At 35.7% G+C, this 23,558-nt stretch overlaps 1 protein-coding gene across 1 annotated transcript in view; it reads right to left on the bottom strand.

Annotated features, from left to right (window-relative positions):
• Window positions 1-23,558, bottom strand: part of DNHD1 (dynein heavy chain domain 1) — a 120,225-nt gene that overhangs the window by 86,585 nt on the left and 10,082 nt on the right. Inside the window, exons 2-8 of the mRNA XM_074302538.1 lie at window positions 23,241-23,282; window positions 22,788-22,907; window positions 21,557-22,241; window positions 9,830-10,000; window positions 7,597-7,800; window positions 7,256-7,366; window positions 5,569-5,725 (exon numbers count right to left, since the gene is read on the bottom strand). Of these exons, the coding sequence (XP_074158639.1) occupies window positions 5,569-5,725; window positions 7,256-7,366; window positions 7,597-7,800; window positions 9,830-10,000; window positions 21,557-22,241; window positions 22,788-22,881 (1,422 nt within the window). The 5' untranslated portion in view covers window positions 22,882-22,907; window positions 23,241-23,282. The remainder of the gene's footprint in view (window positions 1-5,568; window positions 5,726-7,255; window positions 7,367-7,596; window positions 7,801-9,829; window positions 10,001-21,556; window positions 22,242-22,787; window positions 22,908-23,240; window positions 23,283-23,558) is intronic.

Here is a 23,558-nt window from a genome sequence, read left to right as displayed (position 1 = left end):
CCAAAGAAGGCAGAGAGTCTGGCTCTGGTAAAAAGCCCCAATAAAAACCTAAAAGAGATGAATAAAGGGAAGATATAGGCTGCTATAAAGAATTTTAATATACAAAAATGCAATCTAGAAGGAGAAAATAACTCAATTATTAATTGCAAAGGAAAAAGTAAATTTTCCACAAGGACTATGGAAATACCTAAAAGAAATTATGCTAGACATAAAGAAATTAAATAAAATCTCTGAAGAAAAAACAAACAAAGAGTGAAATAGTGAGAATAAATAAATACCTTAAAAGAGAAACTGGTATAATCAGGCTTCCAAGTACGGTATATTTTCATGTTGCTTTATAGGCATAACTTTAATTATGCAAATCACATGTCTATGTGAAAAAGCAGTTTAGGTGCCAGAATTTTAGAGAGGAGATATTTATCAAAAGGATATATTAGGTTCCAAAAATTAGTCTTTTGGGGACCAATTGTGAATATATGGAGAGAAACAGTCTCTGGAAATGACAGACATAGGGAAGAAAACTCCTCAATAAGTTCCTCATTTCAAGCTTTCCTGATTATAGAGAATTTTCCTTTGGATGAAAGATCAGGATCTTTCTCTTGTTTGAGTTGAAATCTCATCTCACTTTAATCTAAAAAGCTCATTCACTCTATATTCTCTGTTAATTCTAATCTATATAAATTTTCTGAGTTCTGTTTGCTATATGTTTTGATACCTATTAACTGTCTATGAAAATCTCTAATATAACTAACATTTCATATTAAGAAGTTAAGTCTATGGATATATTTAAGGTAACTCTCCTTCTTTAGGAACTACAAGGGAAGTGGCTTTTTGTTTTGAACTTAAATCTTACCTGTAGACAAGCAATTGTCAAAAGTGGGGAGGAGAGAAGGGGACACAGCAGATTGATATCATTCTAGGCCAATACTCTTCTCAAAGACTAAAGAGTAGAGGATTCACGTTAAAGGTCGTTCTTCTGCTCCTCTCAAGGCAGAAATTGTAATCTGTGATCTCCCTTGGAAAGGGAGGCAAGATTCCAAAGGTAATTATCAACACCTTTCACACACCACATTTAGACAATTCATACAGACATATATAACCTACATGGTCTGTGTACACATTGTAAAGTTCTGTTGTCTCCAGAGACTGCCGATCGCTCTCTGGGAGGAGATCTACTGTGTCAACTCAAATCTCTCAGACAGATTCTTCTTCCTGTAGAGAGCCCTTGTCTCCAGACAGTTGCCGCCAACTCTGGTCCTGAGTAGTGACTTCTTCTTCCTCTGGAGAGCCACATCAAGTCTGGTCCAGACAAGACTCTCTATTTCTCGAGTGCTGCCCTCTTTTATCCTCCCAGAGAATGGGTGTGGGATAACACAAGGGCTTCTGGGAAGAATTACTTCAACCAATGAACTTGCTCCTCCTAAGCCACGCAAGCTCCTCCCCAGGAATTCAAAGGGGTTAAACTCCTAGTAAAGACCAGAACTAGAGAATTGTTAAGTACCGACTTAACACTTAGTAAGAACCTAATATCTCATTATCTCATTAGTACTTAGTAAGAAACCTAACACACATACCACACACAAACACACACACACACACACACACACACACACACACACACAGTCAAATGGCAAATTTTTGCCAAAAATAGCAGATTCCATAAAAATTAGAATATTTCAAAGAAAAAATGAATGGTTCCATGAGACAACAACAACAACAACAACAACAACAACAAAAAACTTAAAAAAAAATGAAAAGATTTTAAAAACAGAAGAAAACATAAGCTATCTTCTACCAAAGACAACTTAGCTGGAAAACAGGTAAAAAAGGACAGATAATCTAAGAATCATCAAGGACTCCTTGAAAGTTATGGATATGTTTTAAAAAGCCTAAGCACTGTATTTCAAGAAAAACACAGGTGAAAACTACCCCAGAATTAGAATTACTCTCAGAATTAGAAAGCAAAAGAAGAAAAACAAAGTCTTGCTCCACCTCCTAAAAGAAACCCTCAAAATGGAAAAACAAGCAAACAAACAACAACAACAAAACAACTGCAAGCAGCCAAGGGGGAAAAATGATAAGAATAATTAAGGAACCAAAGAACCAGCCTCCTACTTTAAGTAGGATGGCAGTTAAGACCATGGAACTGGCAATACAGGCCTCCACATGTGCTTTGGATAGTCATAGGAAGAGGCTGTATAGTGGTATTTTTACTATAAATGCTGTTATACATGCATATTATGTATCATGTAGAGTCACTCAAAACCTGACAGCTTCAGATGAAAGGTAATCCTGAAATTCAATATTATAAAAGATAAGAGATATAGGTTTACAAAATGAGAATAATTTACTCTTCAAAGTTCCTACAAGGGAAAAAACAGACTTTTAATGGAAGAACACAGTTAAGGATTTCTGATATAAAGAACAGTTGAATAAGATCTTTAAAATTTTAAGAGTCAAAAAAAACCCTAGAAAGGTAAATTTTATTTGAGAAATTATAAGAGGCTTTATGATAGCATGATATTAACATTGGATTTGATTGGTGGACTTTAGGAACAACTCTTATTCAGTAGACATCACACATAGGAATATAAGAAAGGAAAAGAAACAGAGTATGGGAAAGACATATGGGCAGCAAGGGCTACCTTTGTTCCCTGTAACTTTTAGCATTAGATCCATAAACAAGAAGCACTATTTAAGCATTAACTTTGTTGGCACTTGAACCCCACCCTATTTTATTAATGGGATTGCAGGAATAACATGAAGTACATGTTCTGGATTCTGGAGCAGAATTACCAAGACCCTGGAGCCATAATTCTCTTGCTATTTGTCCATATGCATATGCATAGGTCTCTAAGAATCTGGTAGGTTTCTATAGTGCTTTCTAAATTAATTATGAAATTGCATCTATCCAGTTGCCATGTCACTGGGAGATAGGAAGTCTAAAATAAAACAAAACTTTGGGTTAAATCTCATAATTTAATCCCATCATGTCACTGAGAGATGAAAGAAAATGATGCAAGCCTAAAAAGGGAAACTGCTTGTGGGAACTGAATAGAAAATATAGTCTATATTACATGAAATAAACATTTCTGTTTTTATTAATCTTATGTCTAATCCAGTTGAACTGTTTACTAAAATAACAATCTTCTAATAATATGTTGACAAGAAAGAGTGGAAAAGCTAAGCTGGGTATCTCCTAAAAGAATTGGTTAAGTCATAATCCTAGATAGATAAGATTTCCAGAAAAAAATAGTAGGACACAGCACTTCTAAGTGATATTATATATCCATGGTTCCACCTGCTTAAACAGAAGATGAGGTTCAAGCACTAGTCACCACATCACTCCATGAACTAGAAACAACTAAAATGTTCAAAAATTAATGAAACTTTTTAATCATGGTCTATCAATACAATGGAATAGTATAACACAATAAAAAATTACAAGTATGAATAATATGAACAAATTTGAAAAGTTTATAAAGTAATTCAAAGAAAAAAAACTAAAACCAAAATAACAGTCAACAAATTAGCTATAAGGAAGAAATATATTTCCATGTATATATATATGTATATATAAATAGATATAGATCTATAGATAAGTATCTATATCTATATATACATAATACACTTAGAAACAGACAAGAACAATTGATGGGAATACAGAAGTTGTAATTAATGAGTTGTTATGGATTTTTATATAGAAAATTAATTTTCCACTTTATGGAACTATAAACATATTTATTATCTGTGTTGCTACTTAAAATTAAGTGCATAAACTTACTTTTTACAAGAAATTCTGCATTATTAAGGAGAAGAGAATTTATATTAATACAAAGTATGATAGTTTGGTTTTCAAAAAAAATTTAAATTGTAGAAGTGACAGAACTCTTAAGTGGCTGCAATCAAGACAAAATAAGCTGGCATTAGATTTTGTGGTCTATTAAAATAAGGAAAGAGGAAGATAGATCTAAAAATACTCAAAAGTAGTAACAAAAGAATAATACTGTCAGAAGGCCCCAGATTCTTTTTTCCCTCCAGAGAAGGGAAGGGTGGCTTCAGAAAAAAAAAAAAAAAAAAAAAAAAAAAAAAAAAGGCACCAGAGAATTGGAGATTGAGGGGGTGACCATTATTTGGAAAACAGCTAAATAAGTTGTGATCTATGATTGTGATGAAATACTATTTATTGTGCTATAAGAAATGACAAGGAGAATTTCAGAAAAACTTGACAAGATTTAGATGAACTAATACAAAGTTAAATGACCAGAACCAAGAAAACATTTACAGATTTTTTTTTTGTTTGTTTGTTTGTTTTTTGTTTTTTGTGGTTTTTTTCCTGAGGCTGGGGTTAAGTGACTTGCCCAGGGTCACACAGCTAGAAGTGTTAAGTGTCTGAGACCAGATCTGAACTCGGGTCCTCCTGAATCCAAGGCTGGTGCTCTATCCACTGCGCCACCTAGCTGCCCCTCATTTATACAGTTTTAACAGCAACATTGTTTGATAATCAACTATGAATGACTTAGCTATTCTCAAGAAATATAATGATCTTAGACCTTATCAAATATAAGTTCCAAAGGACTTATAGAAACTGATAAATAAAAGTATGCATCATATGGTTTACGTGGATAAATAGATGAAAAGAGTTATATATACATATATATGTATATATATATATATATATATATATATATATATATATATATCTGTGAAAAATGGTGGCCTTCTTTAGTGTGGGGTGAGGAAGGAATGAGGAAGAGAATTCAGAACTTGAAAATTTAATCAAAAACAAATAAATAAAACTGCCCATTTGACCATTAAAAATTAAATGATAAAAATATGTAATTGAGAAAAATTATAATTAAAAAAATTTATACAAAAAAACTATACTTGCAATGCAGTTTTAAGGTATAAGACATTTGAGATATATTAAACATATACAAATACAAACACCAGTGGACAAAAAGAACACAATGGGATAGAGGGGAGTAATGAATAGGCTACTATGGATTTTTATGTAGAATTTCATTTTTAAACTTAAATCATTTTATGTGTATGATTGACTGGTTTTATCTCTGCTTAAAGTACATAATAAATTACTTTTTAAAAGAACATTTGCATACTCAAAGAGTAGATGAGACTTTGGAATTGGAGATGGAAGGCAAGAGAATGACATTTGAGTGAACTGGTAACCAAAGGGATAGAGGAGTAGTGAAAAAGGGTAGCAATCAGTTGTTTTTTGTAGCTCCCTTCTCTCCTCAGTCTGAGTCAAAGCCTGTCCATGATAAGCGCTTCATCAAAGTTTCTCCCCAGCAAGTTGCACAAAGATTTGCCCAATAGCATTTTGGTAAGGGGCAACAGGCTAGGCCAGAACAAGACCAAGTTTTGTCATCTATAAAAAGGGAGTAATAATAGCACCTATGTTCCTGGGTTATTATGAAGCTAAAATGAGGTATTTCTATAAAGCATTTTGCAAACCATAAATCACTATATCAATGCTATATTATCTTCAATCCTTGGGGACAGAGGATGAATAGTTTTGAGATATCTATTTGGGATTAGAAAGCCTACCAACTTGAGGACAGCTGCAGAGAGGCGGAGATAACGTCGCAACACCTTCAAGGCCCCTCTATTCATCTTATACAGGGTCCGTTGCAGCTCAATTAGTGTATAACATCGATTTTCCTCCTGGGGCAGCCAGGAAACAGAATGTAGTTCTTGCAAAAACCTGTGAGGAAAGGCCCATAGATTATTAAGATCAAAATTTCTTGTGGGTCCCCTATACAAAGGGACAGGAGCCATTTGTGGACTTTCCATTTTCCTTCTCTGAATATCCATAAGAAATTGTACCAGTAGAATTTCTGTACCCCTTCCTAAGTCTAATTATGTCTTAGGTTTTTGGCAGCTTCTAAGAAATCAGAAAAAAATCTTCTTCTCTTGCTTGATCTAGGTAACTGAATTACCTCCCAAATAATCTGGTTTATACTGTCAATTTCTCTTGTATGAACTGTTTATTTATTTTTATTTTTATTTTTTTGGGAAGGAGTCATAAAATCATTTTTAAACTTCAGAGGCATTCTGGTTCTAGAACCAAAGTTTTGGTAAGTAAATTGCCTTGAGGGTTTTTTTTTTGTTTTTGTTTTTGTTTACCACAAATCATCTCACATCCTAATCATTCCATCCCTTGTTTTTATCTTTTTTTTTTTTTTTTCCCTGAATGGGTTACTATATTCTCTGGCTCCTTCTATCAGTCCTCTTAGCATTTTCCTTTAAGGAGAATAGGATAGCCGAGGAAGATCTGACCCAACCTAGTAGGCATGTAGCATTTTTGGCTCTCATAAGCAGCTGATCTTCAAGAATGATAGCCTCAGGGGCACCTAGGTGGTGCAGTGGATAGAGCACCAGCCTTGAATTCAGGAGGACCCGGGTTCAAATCTGAACTCAGACACTTAACACTTCCTAGCTGTGCCCTCAGGTTTTCAGGAGAAGGAGTTAGGATAGATCTTCTTTTAAGAAATATTAGGATGTGATATGATTTGTGGTAAAAGCTCAAAAAGGCAGGAGAATAAAGGAAATAGGAAATCTAGGATAGCAAATCTAAGAAGACGGATTGGAAAAATCAGGGATAAAGGAAAAAGGAAGAATTCCCTTCCCTGTAAATATCATTTCTGAAGATCTTGTGATCAGGAAATCACTATCTGTTTACTTCATATTAAATGACTATGTGGTAGATGGGAAGGAATGACATGTATTGGGTCAGCTAGGAGCCAAGAGAGAAGAACTGAACCAACTAAGAAGAAAGGGTAATATTCGGGCATCTGAGTGGGGAGAAAATAATGGACTAAAAGATGAGAGACCTGAGTTATAAGAGTCTGCCAGGAAATCTATTTCTCATGCTCTCGTCAGGATCTACTAGTCAATCTTGAAGGACCCAATAATGAGGACTAGCCTAGAAAGATTTAACCAAAGCTATCTATAAAATTAAACAAAACCCTAAAAAGAAGATAGATATCTTAGAAACACAAAAGAAAGGAGGGGACTATAAAGTGAAAAAGGACTGACATAAGGGATCTGGACCGCAGGATACAGCTAGACTTGTCTTCTGCTCCTCACACATTGTCCAGAACATCTGAATCCTGCTTAAAGCAAGAAAAAAGCTATAGAGAATGTGGCATTTTGTCACTTGGGTAGTGAGGATAGAGGGCTGATGAGGAGAAGAGAGAAAAAGATTTCAAGGAATAAAGAGTCACAATCTTACCTGTTAATATGAAGCAGACAAACCCCAAAGTGGGGTATCGCAAAGAACAGGTAGTTCCTCAGGAAATCCTGGCGTTTCTGAAGCACCTGCCTTTTAACATTCTTCCTCCAGCTTTAGATAAAGGATCAGTCAGAATTTTCTTCATTTGCCCCCTTCTTTGACTCTAACTCTAACCCCAGAATTTGCTCATTATCACTGAAGTCTCCTGTAGTCTGCAGCAATGCTCACAATCTCACTTCCCCATAACCTGTTCCCTCACCCACCTTTTCCATTCTTTCTCCCACCTCCTGCCATCTCTCTACTGCTGCTTCATTCATGCATTCCCAATCACTTCAGCTCACCAAGTAAAGGCCTTCCTCAAAAGATAATTCTTGAAGAAAGAGATGTTTTGGAGTTTTTGCCAGAGCATGGCATGCCGGTGCCAGACCCCCAGGGTTATAAACTCACTGCCTTCCACAGGATGTACATGCAGGATTCCAAAAGGAGAAAAAATGAAGTGCTCTGGATTTGCCCGTCTCTTTGGCACCACTGTCAGGCAATATGGCCTACAAAAAGTGTTTTAATCAATGAACACGAAAACATACCCTCCACCCTAACAATTAAGTTATATTGTTTAGGAAAAGAAGACAGAGAAGGAGGTGGGAAGTAACAGGGTAGAAGATAGGGGGAGAGGATGAGAGGAGAAAAGAGAAATAGGAAAAAGACATAATCTTCAAACAGGAAAGAACTTAAACCAAATGCAGTTCAAAAGAGATAAGATCAAGAGATAAGTATCACTTCAAATGAATCTTAGTCTCTGGCTCACACAAATAACAAGAATATGATATTGGTATTGGTAATTGCTGAGAAATCATGAAGAAAGAAAGCTGTCAAATAAGTGGAAAAAGCCCAAGATTCCCCCTCCATTGGAAACTACTAGCTATAGATGTCTGGTAAACTCTTAAAGTGATTTATTGATTGATAAGTCTGGGAGTACTTAGAAGTAGAAATCACAATCAGTGGCATGGATTCACTAAGAACAACTTATGCGAACGAACCTATAGGGTTACTTGACTAGTAGATTAATCAGGAAAATGATAATATAACTGAATTTTAAAAAGGTACCTGACAAGGTATCTTATGATATTCTTGCAAGCAAGAAGCAGTGAAGAAGATGGGATGATGTGGATTTGTAGCACAACCACATACAAAGAGTAGTGATGGAGAGATCTAACAGCATGATATATACTTTTGGTCCTATTCCATTCAGCATGTTTATCAATTATGTTAATACTTAGAATACATGTTTATTAAATCAGACAATGTTGCATTTATGGGAACAAGATACAGTTGGATGACTGAATCAAGATTGAAATAGATTTCTAGAGCCTAGAATGATTAACTTTATCTAATCAAAGAGAATTTAATGAAGGTAAGAGAACAAGTGTTGGTTATGTGTCATTGTGCTACTACGTACTTTACCAATATTATTTCAGTTGATCTTCGCCTCCATTGCAGGAAGTGCTATGATTATCCTCATTTAGAGGATACTTCATTAGAGATAAGGAACTAAGGCAAACAGAAGTTAAATGACTTGCTCAATTTCACATAATTAGTAAATGTGTTTGGGGCCATATTTACATTCAGTTCTTCCTGATGCCAGGCCCAGCTCTCTATTGCACCACCTATATGACCTAATGGGGTTATATTAAAAGACCTGCACTTAACTTTAAAAATAGTTCCATCAATAACTGCTATAAGAGGCATGATTACAAAACAGTTCTTGGGATTTGTTGAATTATGTGTTTAAACAAGTCAACAAGACAATATGGCAAACAAACAAAATCCAATGTTTAATTAGCATGTGGAACTGAACAAGAAATGTTCAATCCTACTTGACTTCACATTGCTCAGGACAAATCTAAGTATTACAATCAACTCTGAGTGTTATATTTTAGGAAGAACATTGACAAAGTAAAGTAAGTTCAGAAGAACATGGTGACATGCTGCTCTTCTAAATCCTATATGAATTAAATGTCTTCCATGGCACAGTTTTCCTAGCTGAAGAAGGAGGAGACAAAAGAAGATTCATGCTTAGAAATGATCCCCCAAAAAAAGCATCAGAAAGGATATACAAAAAGGAAAAATTGGTCTAGAAATATTGGGATGAAGAAGGAAGGAGCCACAGAACAGAACTAGGCCCAATAAATGGAAAGTTACACAGAGGAAGTTTTTAGTTCAATACAAGAAAGAATGAATTAACAATTAGAATTGTCCAAAAATGGAAAAAGCTGCCTTTGGAGATAAGTTAATGGAATTGCTCAAACAAGCAGAATAAATATTAACAAAGAGAATTTTTGAACTAGAAGGGAAGACTGGACTAAATGACCTCTAGAGTAATTTCTAATTCTAGGATTCCAGGCCAAGAAAAGAACGTCAGATAAGGATAGGATGAAAGATTTGTAGGAAAAGGACAAAAAAAGAAAATGGGAAGGGCAGGATTTAGGACATTGAGCAAAAAAGAGGAGGTCAAATGAAGAAGGTGACTGGAAGCTATGAGAATAAATCAAGAATGCCTAAGAGTTAGATTCTTACCTGAAATTCCTAGTAGTTGCCAAATTGAGGTAAATGAAATGGAATTGAGATAGGTATCTTTTCTCCTTAAGAAAAGAAATTATCTTGTTCTTTAGCAGGTTAGCCTCAGATGAGAAATCAGAGCTTACCATTTCAGAGCTCTTTTCTTCAGTTAATAACTGAGGTGTGTATCTGTAAAACAGAATATATTAAACAGTGTTGGAAAAGAGGAGGGAAAGAAAGGGTAAAAGTAGGAGAGAAAACAAAGGTTCCTTTTACCTAGAATTACTAAGGAAAGAAAAACAGCTCGGTTCCATGGCATGCTGACTGTTTTCCTTCAGAGCAGAGAGAAGCTATATGCTCATTCTTAATGTACAGATCAACAAGGAGGAAGAGATTTGGTACAAGAGGAATCTGGGTGCACATACACAGATATTGAAACTCATATATAACATAAAAACACTCTTCACATATGACTATACAGATAGGTCCATACCACACAGATACTCCTATCTCCTCCCTCTTAAAAAGAAAAAAAAAGATATATATATATATATATATATATATATATATATATATATATATGATAGAATTTTAGATCTGGTACCAACTACAAACCAAAATATGAATCCAATATGAAATATTCTTGATTTCACTTATCACCTGGCTTCACTTATCTATCTCTAAGTGACAGGGAACTCAGTACTTTTGAGGCAGCTCATTATATGTTTGGCTAGTTGGACATTTTCACTAAATTTTCTGTCAGGTGAGTAAAACTTGCCTTCCTCTAATTTTTACCCATACATAGCATATGATTTAGACATAAAAAGTGATGTGATATATGCAAATTGGAGGAATATGGAAAATTTTACTAGTCAGAAGTATTGATAAGAGTTTATGACCAAACAAGATATAAAGAGGATTGTAGGAAGTAATGGATAATCTTGATTATATAAAATTAAAAAGTTTTTCTGTAAACAAAACCAATGCAGCAAGATTAGGAGGGAGGGAGGAAAATGAGAGGGGAGTAGAAATTACAGCAAATTTCTCTAATAAAAGTCTCAATTTTTAAAAATAGAGAATTGAAATTTTAAATGAAAATTTTAAAAATAAGAGCCATTTTCTGATTAATAGTCAAAATTATGAATTGGCAAGTTTTCCAACAAAGAAATCAAATTAACAGTTACATGAAAATATTATCTAAATCACTATTGATTAGAGAAATGCAAATTAAAACAAATCTGAAGTACCACTTCAGACAGAAAAGTAAAATGATAAACACTGGAAAGGATGGGAGAAAACAGACTAATGTTCTGTTGATAGAATTGTACTAGTTTAACCATTCTGAAGAACAATTTGGAACTATCTACATATCCTTTGACTCAGCAGTTTCACGATTAGGTATTATCCCAAAGATATCAAAGAAAAGGGAGAAAGAATTCAAAAAAATGTTTATAGCAGTTCTTTTTGCAATGGCAAAGAATTGGAAATGGAGGAAATCCTCAACAACTGAGGAACAGCTGAACATGTTGTGGTATATAATTGTGATAGAATACTACTGTATTATGAGAAATAAATAATGAGAAGAATGGTTTCAGAAAAACATGGGAAGATTTATATGAAATGATGCAAAGAAAAGTGAGCAGAATCAAAAGAATATCATGCTTAGTAACAACAAAATTGTAACAATGATCCACTTTGATCAATGAAATTATCCAATTCCAAAGGAATTTTAAAAATGCAATCCACCTTCAGAAAAATGTCTGATGACCTTTGGATACAGAGGCTGAAGCATGTGTTTTCCACTTATGCTTCTTGATTTTTATTGTTTTTTTTTTTTTAACTAACATAGCGAATATGGAAATGTTTGGCATAACTTCACATATATAATTTGCCTTCTCAATGGACAGGAGACAGGCAGAAGAATGAATTTTGGAGGGGGGGGGGCACAGTGGATAAAGTACTAACCTTAGAGTCAGATGGACCTGAGTTTAAATCCAGTCTCAGATACTCAACATATAAGCTGTGTGACCCTGGGCAAGTCACCTAACCCCAAATGCCTCATTTAAAAAAATATTAAGAATATGGAACTGATTTTTTAATGAATGTTATACATTTAAAAAATAAAACAAATCTAATTTTAATCCATATGCCCTAGGTTTACTCACTGGAGCAAAGCAGAATAAATCTAACCTTTCCATGTAACAATCTTTCAAGTTTTTTAAAACAACTGGCATGGACATGATCTAAAAGTATTGCCAAAAATAAAAAGAGCTATTTGTTTTTCATATATGATTCATATATGATTAATAGTCAAAATTATGAATTGGCAAGTTTTCCAACAAAGAAATCAAATTAACAGTTACATGAAAATATTATCTAAATCACTATTGATTAGAGAAATACAAATTAAAATAAATCTGAAGTACCGCCTTTTCATAGCAGCTTTATTTGTGATTGGAAAAAAACTGGAAGCAATATCCAATAATAAAGTAATAATTAAATCAACTATACTTAATTTAATATGGATAAAAGTAAAGTCTTGTTCTTGGTTACAAAAAAATCAATTTCACAACCATAAGACTGGGAAAACATTAATAGATTAACAATTGTTTTGAAAAAGATCTGGGGATTTTAGTGGATTGCAAACTCGATATGGTAATCATTGTATTATGCTAGCCCAAAAAATTAACATGACTTTGGAGTACATTAAGAGCAGGCAAATTCATCAGTTGGAGAATGGTTGAATAAGTTAAGGTAAGAGAGCCATCTGCACCCAGAGAGAGGACTGTGGAGACTGAGAATGGATCATAACAGTATTTTTACTTTTTTTGTTGTTGTTTGCTTACATTTTGTTTTCTTTCTCATTGTTTTCCTTTTTGATCTGATTTGTTCTTGTGCAGTATGATAATTATAGAAATATGCATAGAATAATTACATATATTTAACATATATTGGATCACTTGCCATCTAGAGGAGGAAATGGAGGGAAGGGAGGAAGAAAAAATTTGGAACACAAGGTTTTGCAAGGGAGAATGGTTGAAAACTATGTGTTTTGAAAATATAAAGTTTTATATTTTTTTAAAAGGAGGCAAATCCTACAGAAATTAGGAGGTGGGTGATAGTTTCACTGTACTTTGCCCTTATCAAACTTCATCTGGAATACTGTGTTAAATTCGAGGGTCATTAATGATCTAGAGAGTATACAAAGGTTAGCAATTAGGATGGTTTAGGCTCAAGTTTATAACATATGAGGATTGATTGAAGGAATTTTTATGTTCGATATAGTCATCAAAAAACTCAAGAGGGACATGATTGCTGATTAGTATTTTAAGGGTGGTCATGTAAATGAGGGGTTTGATTTGTTCTGTTTGGACCTAGAAGAGTGAAAAGATCAATTTAGGAAAAACTTTCTAACAATTAGAGGTATCCAAAACTGAAATAAGCTGGGTGCTTCAAGAGATATATTTATTTTCTGTGGAGATCTTGGTTAAGTTATAGTAAGGACTCTATTTATATATAGGTTGGACTAGATGGCCACAGAAGTCTCTTTTAAATCTGAAATTCTATAATCCATCATCTTTGCCCAGCTAAGCATATCTCTATTCCCAAATTTCTAATTTCCGTTAATGAAACCTCCATTTTCCCAGCAACCCATTGGATTTGAGTTGAAGGAAAAAGGAAAAATCAATCAGTTAAACAAGTCTGGGCAATTCTACATTCACAACTTGTTACTGCTAGAATCCTAATAGGCCCTTATCACCTCTTTCCTGTCTTAATGGGCAAGAAAGAAAAATGTGATATGATAGTTTGGTGGATTTAGAAGGGGACAGAACTATGGAAACCAAAGAATAAGCATTAATAGATTAAAAACAGGGAGCACTCTACTGGAGTATCCCAGTAATATGCCTTCACTGTTCACTATTCAATATTTTTATCAATGAATTGTATGGATTTTTGTAAGCAGCTAAGTAGTGCACTTGGATGGAATGCTTGATTTGGAATCAGGAAGACCTGAATTCAAAATCCTCAGATACTAGCTATAAGACTGGGAAAATAACTACTATTTGTCTCAGTTTCCTCATCAAATTAGGATAATAACAGTCCCTACCTCCAAGGGTTATTGTGAGAAAATGAGATATTTGTAAAACATTTTGCAAATGTTAAAAAGCTATATAAGTGCTAGCTGTTACATATACATGTGGTAGAAAAAGTATCTTAACCCTACTCTCCTTTTCTTTATGCAAGTTAGCTCCCCTAAGCTAATCCAAATCTTGAGGAAAATCTTAAGACTTTTAAAGAAAAAAACAGCCTAACCAGCCTGGCTTAGGGTAAGCATCCCTGGTTGGCATATTACTAGATTTATAGGATGACATATGCTGGGAGATATAGCTGGTTATGTTGGATGATTTGTACCAAATCTAATATTAACTGTAGACATATATAAATGTGAAGTCCTATAACTATGTTCCAAAAAGCAACTGTATGAAGCACGAAATGGAAGAAGCATAGATAGAAAAAGTTCCTATGAAAGAAAAAAGAACACACACACACACACACACACACACACACACACACACAAAATCCTGGCAGTTCAAGCAGACTCAGACCTTAATGTGTCAACAATGACACACAGAAGACAAAAAAAGGTATGTAATATTCTTTTCTAAAATGTAATATTCTCAGTTGAGGTTTTTTTGGAGTCTCTGGAGGCAGCCTTTTTTTTAGTTCAATAATCACCACACGAGTAGCCAGGAGTTAAAAGTCCAAATTTTTTATTGTCTCCTTCATAGTCTTGTGTCCTTCATTTGGGCTTGGCTAGTTTTTCTGGAGACCTTTTGGTTTCTGTAGAGTAGCAAAGGAGAACAGCCTGCCACCACTTCTCTTGTCTTCCCTCGTTCTCATTCTGACTGAGTTTGTTCCAGCTTATATCCTCTCTAATCAAAGGTGTGAATCTTGTAGAATTATAATAAGTACTAAGTACATGTACTGAACTAGAGAACTGTTAAGAGCCACACTCAATAACCATTGCCTCTATCAATTCCACTGACTTAGCACCTTGTTTCAAGTTCTGGACTATAATAAAAAAGCTAATGAATTCATGAAGTTCCTAAATGCCAAGAATTCTGATAAGTGTTGGGGATTCAAATACAAAGGCAAAAAATGTCCCTAATATCATGGAGTCTTTTATTTAGATAAGATAAGGGAGATAATACTTCCACAAGAGTGGTGGCCAGGGAAGGGAATTTTGGTTCAGAAAGTTGCAATGAGGGGCAGAACAGTAAGTAGACTAACACTCTTTTCAGTAGTAGTATCAATATTCATTTGATTAACATTCCTCATAATTAAGGCATGTTACTGGAAAACAGGAGCAGAGATGGGGAGGAGTACAGAGATATATAAGGTGGCAAAGTGGCTAATAAAAAGATGGAGTAAAGTGAAACAAGGCTGAAGCCAACCTAGATACAGGAAATCTAATGCATTCCAAAACTAAAAGGTTTATAATCTCCAAAGTATAATCTCCTGTCTAGGTGTCAAAGTAGACTGCTATCAGGTAGCATGGGGCATAGTGCTAAGAATTGAGTGATGGTCATTTTTACTCTTCTTGGTCAAGTCACATCTGAAATTTTGTGTTCAGTCCTGAGCATATTTTAGAAAGAACACTGATAAACTGGATCATGTCTACAGGAGGATGACAAATGATTGTGGGAATCAAGACCTAAAATCATAAAAGGATTATGAGAAATTATTATTAATGACCAATAAGTGAGGTGGAAATTCAGACCCTGACCCTTTTTCTAAAGCCCTGACTTTAAATTCAGTTCTTAAGAACATTGCTGATGATGAGATTGGGCTCATTTTCTTACTCAAGGTCCCAATCTGGCAGAAGCTATTGTGTTTTGCTCAGGTTAAGATGAGGTATACATTCTTTGAATTGATAGCCTAAAACTATGGGTAGTCTGGTATAAAGACACATTCCCTATCCAAGAGACACTTAACCCTTCATTTTAATATAACTCACTTTCTATTATGTTAATCAAATAGATTTGATTGCTATTTGGTGGATTACCTACTGTTTTGAAGGATATATAAACTGTGAATCTGAAGCCAGGATTGTCTTTGGTTTAAGACAGACAACCAAATGACCATTTTGTTATTAATAACTTACTGGCCTTATTAATAAAATGATTACCTAGAAACTATGCTTTGAATCTTTTTAATCATCACAGGATCATAAAATTTATGATATATGTGATGGAATATTATTATGCTATAAGAAATGATGAAGGGGATGGTTTCAGAAAAATCTGGATATGAATTGATAAAGTGAAGGGAGCAGATTCAGGAGAACAACACATGCAGTAACAGAGAAAAACTTAACTGATCAATACAACAATCCACAACAATTCCAAAGGACTCATGATGAAAAATGTTATCCATTTCTAGATGGAGAACTGATGGGCTCAAGAAGGCAGATTGATACATATCTTATACTCTTTTTTTGTTTGTTTGTTTTAATATAGCTAATGTGGAAATATGTTTTGCATGACTTCATCTGTATAATGGCTTCATAATACTTCTCAACAGGCAAGGGTGGGAAGTCAATGGAAGGAACAAATTTTGAACTGAAAATTAAAAAAAAAACAAACAAAAGATTGTAAAAGGATCAGATAAAGAAATTAAAACTATTCAGACTTGGGAAAAAAACAAAAACTTGATACAGGATAGTTTTTTCAAGTATCTGAAGGGGCGTTATATAGATGAGGATAACAGGGGCTCACTACCACTACTAACACACTCCACCCTTACACACTTCCTATTTGCTTTGGCTTCTTCCTGAATATTCTCTTTTCCAACAAAGTATAAGGGTTCAAGACAGTGCAACATGTACTCATCTGCTAGACCTTTGTTTTCACAGCTCCCAAAGTACTAATATTACTACATGGGATCAGCATTAAGACCCAGGTCCCCCAAAGTCTATTAACCAAGGACAGTGGTGAAGATTGCAAAGCAGTAGATTTAGATTCAAGTATAAATTCAAGAGTAAATACTTCCTAGGGATTAGAGTTCTCCAAAGGTAGAATGGGTTGCCGTGGGAGGTAGTTGACAACCCTATCCTAGGGGATTTCAAGTAATAGATCACTTATTGGAGAACTGTTGAGGAAACTCCTTTTCATGTACAGATTATAAAAGATGGTTTCAAAGGTACCTTCCAGATCTGAAATTATAGCAACTATATATATATATATATATAATTTTTTGGTAAGAAAATTCCAATGTAGAAATTCTCACTCCCAATGTAAACTAGCAATTTCTCTATAATTAATCACAATTGCTAGAGGGGATTGAAAGATTAAGTCATTTGCATAGTAGTACTTAGCTATTTAGCTACAGAAGCTATATAGAACTAACATTTATTAAAGCATTTCAGAGTTTACAAAGACCTTTATGTTATATGTCACCTACTATCTCATTTAATCTTGAACAACAATCCTGAAAGAAAGGTATTATTATAGATTATTATGAATGAAAAATTGAAGGTAGGAAAAGTTAAAGTCACTTGTTTAGGGTCACACAGCTAATAAGTATCTGAGGAAAATGTTGAACTAAGGTACTCTTGACTTCAGGTCTATATAGATTTTTAGTTCTGGCTCTTTCCTTGGATTTTGTCTCAAATCTGAGCATCATATCTGCTACTATTCTTCCTACATAGTTAACTACTTTCTAAGTAGGTTATACAGTTATGTAGTTTGTTAGGTAGTTATGTAGTTTGGTGGTTTTACATAGGTAGTTTGCTGCCTCCTCCTTTCTCTCTTTTGATGATGGTTGCTTTGGGAGGTAGTTGACCCCCCATCCTAGGGGATTTCAAATAATAGATCACCTGTTGGAGAACTGTAGAGGGAATTCCTTTTCATATACAGATTATAAAAGATGGTTTTGAAGGCATCTTCCAAATCTGAAATTATAGCAACTATAATTTATTTTTTTTGGTAGGAAACTTCCAATGTAGAAACTCTCTCTCCCAATGTAAACTAGCAATTTCTCTATAGCTAATCACAATTGCTAGGGAGGACTGAAAGATTAAGTCATTTGCATAGTAGTACTTAGCTAGCTATTTAGCTACAAAAGCTACAAAGAACTAACATTTATTAAAGTATTTCAAGGTTTACAAAGACCTTTATGTTATATGTCACCTATTATCTCATTTAATCTTCACATTTAATGTTCTCTTGAATCTTCTCCCTTCACTCTATCGATTCATAAACAGATTTTTCTGAAACCATCCCCTTCATCATTTCTTACAGCATAATAATATTCCATAATGATGCTGACGTAGCCCCTTTAAGATTCCTTTTCTGATCCAGAACCCCCCTTTTGGACTAACCTTTTATTTACAAGATCTGGTCTAAACCACTCTTTTGTATTCTAAGGGGAGAGATCTTATCTGAGCTAATTTGGGCTGTACCCAGCCCCCATTCTAATGATCTGCTCAGGTTTCCCAACCCCCACCTGGTGGGTTCTGGCCCTCAAGGAATCAACTTGGGACTCCACCCATAGGCCCCTTCAAGCAAATAAAAGAGCCAAGCTGGAATCATCTCTTTGCAGAGAGTTGAAACATGCAAGCACCATGCTTTGCATTACATTACAGACTCTCTGGTGTATTTTTTTATCTAATACCTTTTACTAACCAGACTTTAACCTTACTTCCAAACCCTACAATAAACTTTTTTTTATCAATCTAGGTTTTCAGGCCTGTAAATTCATTTACAGTGGACTCTGGCGCCACCACTAGAACTCATTTAACTTTGTATCCTTGCGCCGAATGCAAAGGGGTTGCAGGGGAGCTCCATTTGACTTCCTGTACCCCAAACCTGCCACTAGACCTTAATTAATCCTAATTGTATTTAGGTATCCCTTAACTAGACTTCATAATTTGGTTAGACCTCATCAATCACATATACTATAAATTTTATGATCCTGTGATGATTAAGGGGTTTAAAACCCCCTTCATTAGATTTGTAAACTATCAGGCAAATATGTGCTCAACGATCTTTGAGGAGGTAAATTCTATCCCTATATGAGTCTCTCATTCTTATAGTTTAAGCTATTTAAGCTAATATGTTCCTATGTTTTGTTCTAGAAATCTAAATCTCATTTACCATCATCTTAACTTTTAGTTACCAAATTTCCTTTTCTCTTCTGCATTATTTGTCTTCAGTGAGCAAGAATAATAAAAACACTACTGGTACTCTCATAGTCTTGTTTCTTGCCCAAGATTTTGTAATTTAAATTCCTTCTGATAGTAACATTTTGGCTCACATGAATCACCAGAAGTGGATAGTAGTCACCTGTTTAACAAATTTTAGCAAATTCCCAGTCATATCTTGTATGCATGATTTAGAAAAAATGGGAAATCTCTATATCTTTATCAGGTTGCTAAATGGCTATCTCAATAATGCTCACAGCAAAGACTTACTGCTTTCTTTTACTCTTCTCTTCTTCAACAACCCTTACTAGATGAGCTTTGATTTGACAAGCCTAATATCTACTAATCTCATTATTTCTTGGAGGATAAACAATTGCTTTCTCTCAAACCACCAAGTTCTCTTCTGTCCTCAGGAAGAGGCTCAAATTTGTATCTTAGCTCCAAATATTTCTTTCGGTGTCTTTCTTCCTCGAATTCTATGTAAGAATTTCCCTCTACCTCTTCATATCCTTTTTTTAATCTCTACACACACACACACACACACACACACACACACACACACACACACACACACACACACACACACATTTATTATATCTAGTATTACAAGTTACAAGCATTCAGTGAACCTTTCTTTTCTGAGTCTTTTTTTATTCCAACTTCCTGATTCAGGGATTCTCTCCTACCTCTTCAGATCCTTATTTATGCTGATACCCTTCTTCCAGAAGGTACTTAATATTTACTGATTTGAAAACCTGAAACTATATTTTTAAAATGTAACTCCCCTTCTGGGTTGCTCCTTGATTCATGCTTGCAGATTGGGGGCCCCACTGGGCAACAATCCCTAGGTTCAAGAAGCTCTGTGGGTTCAAACTCCTAAAACTATTTCTCACAAATTCCTAATACTCTGTTAACCTTTAACAGTTAGCCAGTAAAGACAATTGCCTAAAAGCAAAAGCTTTTAGTCATATTGAATGATGATAAAAGACACCAAACATTCAGCCCATACCTAAGATGTATTTTCCCACAGAGATATGAGAGAAAAGAATGAACACACATATAGTTTATATTGCTAGGGAGGTAACACACAGGAAACACATATGGTAAGGGCAATTCACAACTCTGGTTCTATAGGATCCCTTCTCTTCTAAAACTGCACTATCTGTGTTGGGCTGGATTTAGCTGGTAATTCTCATCTCCTAACTGGTAATTCTCTCTTGAATCCATAGATGGCTTTCTTCTCTAACCTGGGTAACATTCTTCAGAGACACCTTAACTGATTTTGGTTGGCAAAATGGCTGAATATCCACTACTTACTTCAATTGTGGGCCAAAAACCTTCACTCCTCATTAAAAAATTAATAAAGTATAAAGCACTTTTTTACATTTTGTTTAAGATTTTAACATGTCCTTGTCTCTGTTGTCTGTTCCTTAACTTCTGTAATTTTATCAACTGGGCTAGAAGGTGGAAAATCAATTGATTTGTAGTGTCCTGATCAGCAACTCTATACCCAACTACAAATACTTCAATCTCCTAATAAACTGGAGAACGGAAAGGCATTCTGCAAGCTCTGCTTCTTCCCTTATAGGAGCAAGATTAGGTTATATTTTCAAGATAGAGGCCAGTTACTTGGCCATGCCAGAAAAAAAAAAATCACACTATATAGGCCACTGAAAATTTCTCCCTGTTCTTCATAATTGCTAAAAATGAAATCTTAAATCTTCCCTGTTGGTAGCTCTTGGGGCCAATTTCCACAATAAACTGTTGAGGTAAATTGATTAAAAGCCAGATCTATTCACCTTGACTGGTGGGGCTTTATTTATTTATAACAGTTTTTGTAACTTTTCTCATGAAGTGAAGACTAACTTGCTTAATAACTGACGATGAGTAGCTTTCTGTCAAAAGTCCAATGTAGTATTTTTCTAAGAGGTACGCAAGAATAGGTCATCTAGGGGTGATATTGGTGACTTCCCAGCACCAAAAAAAGGGGCCAAGATCTTCTCAAGCAAAACCTGTTTTTGTTACAATTTGTTACAAATTCTAGCTAAAGCAAAAAAAGATAGCTTTCAAACTTTCAAATTTCAAACACACTGAGTCTTTCCTTGACCTTCTGAAATCCCTTGGAACAGTCCTCTTTCTGTTCTTCCACTCCTAAAACTACATCCACTTTATTCCAAGAGTGGAATAAACATCTGAAGAGGCACTCATGTTGCATGAATATTTCAAGTGGGTCAGAAGGGGAAAGCAAGGGACTCATTTGCTATGAATACTCATGTGGGTCTGGTGGTATTAACCTACAGTGAATGGATCAAGGAAAAAAAACTGGACCTAGCATAAAGTGTCTAGCAATAGTAAGCAAAAAATAAGAGATTGTACCAATAAGAGAGTCTAAAAGCAGAGAGAGCTTCCCCTTACCTTCAACCCAGGGGGCCAAGTCAGCCAAATTTTCTATGTTGGGAAGGGACTGCAAAGGGGGAGAATAAGAGGAAAGCCAGAGGATCCTGACTCCTATCTTTCTCCAGGTTCTTGTCTTTGCTTACCTGGTGCCACTTCCAGGATACTCCTCCTCCTCTTTTGTGAGGTACTTCACAGGGATGTTTGTGGCCAAGGCCAAGGGCAGAAGACCAAGGCCATTCATCCAGAAGGCTTCATCATGGGCCATATCCACTCCCACAATGCCCAGAGCATATTGTAGCTGAGGGAGGGTCACAGGATACACCCAGTTTTCATCCTCATTCTTAGACTTCTGCATCTGCTCTTGTTCAGCCTGTACAAAGGGGCATGGTGGGCTCAAAGCAGCTTGGAAGTATGGCATTCTCAGCTTCTTCTGGCTTCTGCAAAAAGTGTGGCTGGATGGGACCATCATTGAGGTATCTGGCGGAAAGGTCTGTTTCAGCACTTCCAGAAAATCCAGACCAAGCTGGGCCTGGATCTGGGGGGCCCAGGCATATAACTGCTCCAGTAAAGGGACTATGTTAAGGTGTCCACAAAGCAGTGTCTGGTAAGGTGACAGAGAGACCAGCACATTATACAGGTAGTACCAAGCTGCAGGACTACCATCCTTGAGCACAGCAGCCAGAAGGACCTGAAGTTCAGCTAAAAGGAGCTCCACTGCTGGGGACCGGTCCGGTTTCCGGGGATGCTGCAGTTGGTCATTGAGTTGTTGACGAAGGGCCTGAGCCCATAGCTCTGGTTTTGATTGCCAGTCCCAGGATACTGGTTTTACTAGGGAGAAAAAAATACAGGAATGTAAGCGAGAAGACAGAAAGAGAGGGAAAAGCAGGAAGGGAAGAAGAGATAAGTAAGAAAAGAGTTCCAAAAGAGGGATAAGAAAGAAAAGTTTCAGTAGCCTCTCTGCTTTCCTCTCTGTACATTCCCACCCAGTAAAATATTAGAGGAATATACAAAGTGAATGATTGCCTAGTCCTGAGTAACTGGTATGCATACAGAATGCTTGGGAACCATCTACCAACTTTTCCTAAGAACAGATGATTTGGGAAAAGACTAGGAATTGTGTAGTGACAGAGCAATATTTATGGCAAGAGAGGGAACAGGGGAAAGGATGATGGACAGGACCTCCCCATGGCTTGTAATAGGTAGAAGATATCATGCCCCTTAGACCCCATGAGTTTCCAAAGTACCATATTAGCTTTCTCCAGCCATTTGTCCTATGAGACCTAACAAGGAACTGGTTCAATAAGGCTGCAATTATAATGGTGGTACTCTCAGGTTCCAACCTTCCCCTCTCCCCCTAGTCCCTTCTCCTCTCACCTGGTCTAATTTCCTGATTAAGGAGAACAGGGGAGGATGGGGGTGATGAAGGTAAGCCATGCTCCTTAGGTGAAGAAGTCATAGGGTAGCTCATGGCCCTGGTCACAGCAGAATCTGAGCCTATATCGAAGCAAAACAACCCCCAACCAGAGACATTTATTATCACAGACCCAAGAAATACCACTCCCACACAATCTACCTAAATTGTATCTCTACATAGCAATGCAAGTCATGATCATTCACCAGTTTCACAGAAGCTTCTCAAATCAAATCCACTTACAAATAGTACTCTACTATACATACCCACTGCCCCAATCACGTACTACACATGTACCCCTACCATCACATTCAACACATAGCAGGAAAACAGCAGGTGCACACATGTGCATGGGCACTTGCACACACACCACCTCAGGCAATCATACTTATGTCCAGTCTAGTCATACACATCACCTTAGGGAGCATCAAGTGTCTTCTGTCAACTCCAGCACTGACCTGAGAAAGAAAGGAGATACCTCATTAACATAAGACAGGAGAGGAATCCATCTCTAATTCTCTTCACTTTTCAATAGGGAAGAACATGTATATCAGTTAGCGAGGCGTACTTGAGAGAAGAGCAAAGTCCTCAGAGAAGGGAGAGAAGAGATTCAAAGGGGACCTAGATAGAGAAGCAGAGGGCTCATAGCAGTAGTAGATGATATTAGAAGGGGAAGGATTAGAAGGGGAAGGAAGAGAGGCAATGATACAAGACAACTTTTTCATTTAGTCCAT

This window comes from Sminthopsis crassicaudata, chromosome 3 (genome assembly GCF_048593235.1).
Source record: "Sminthopsis crassicaudata isolate SCR6 chromosome 3, ASM4859323v1, whole genome shotgun sequence".
In the NCBI taxonomy this organism is placed as follows: Eukaryota; Metazoa; Chordata; class Mammalia; order Dasyuromorphia; family Dasyuridae; genus Sminthopsis; species Sminthopsis crassicaudata.
Note: the sequence above shows the minus strand (reverse complement) of the source record. Positions and strands in the feature narration are given on the sequence as shown.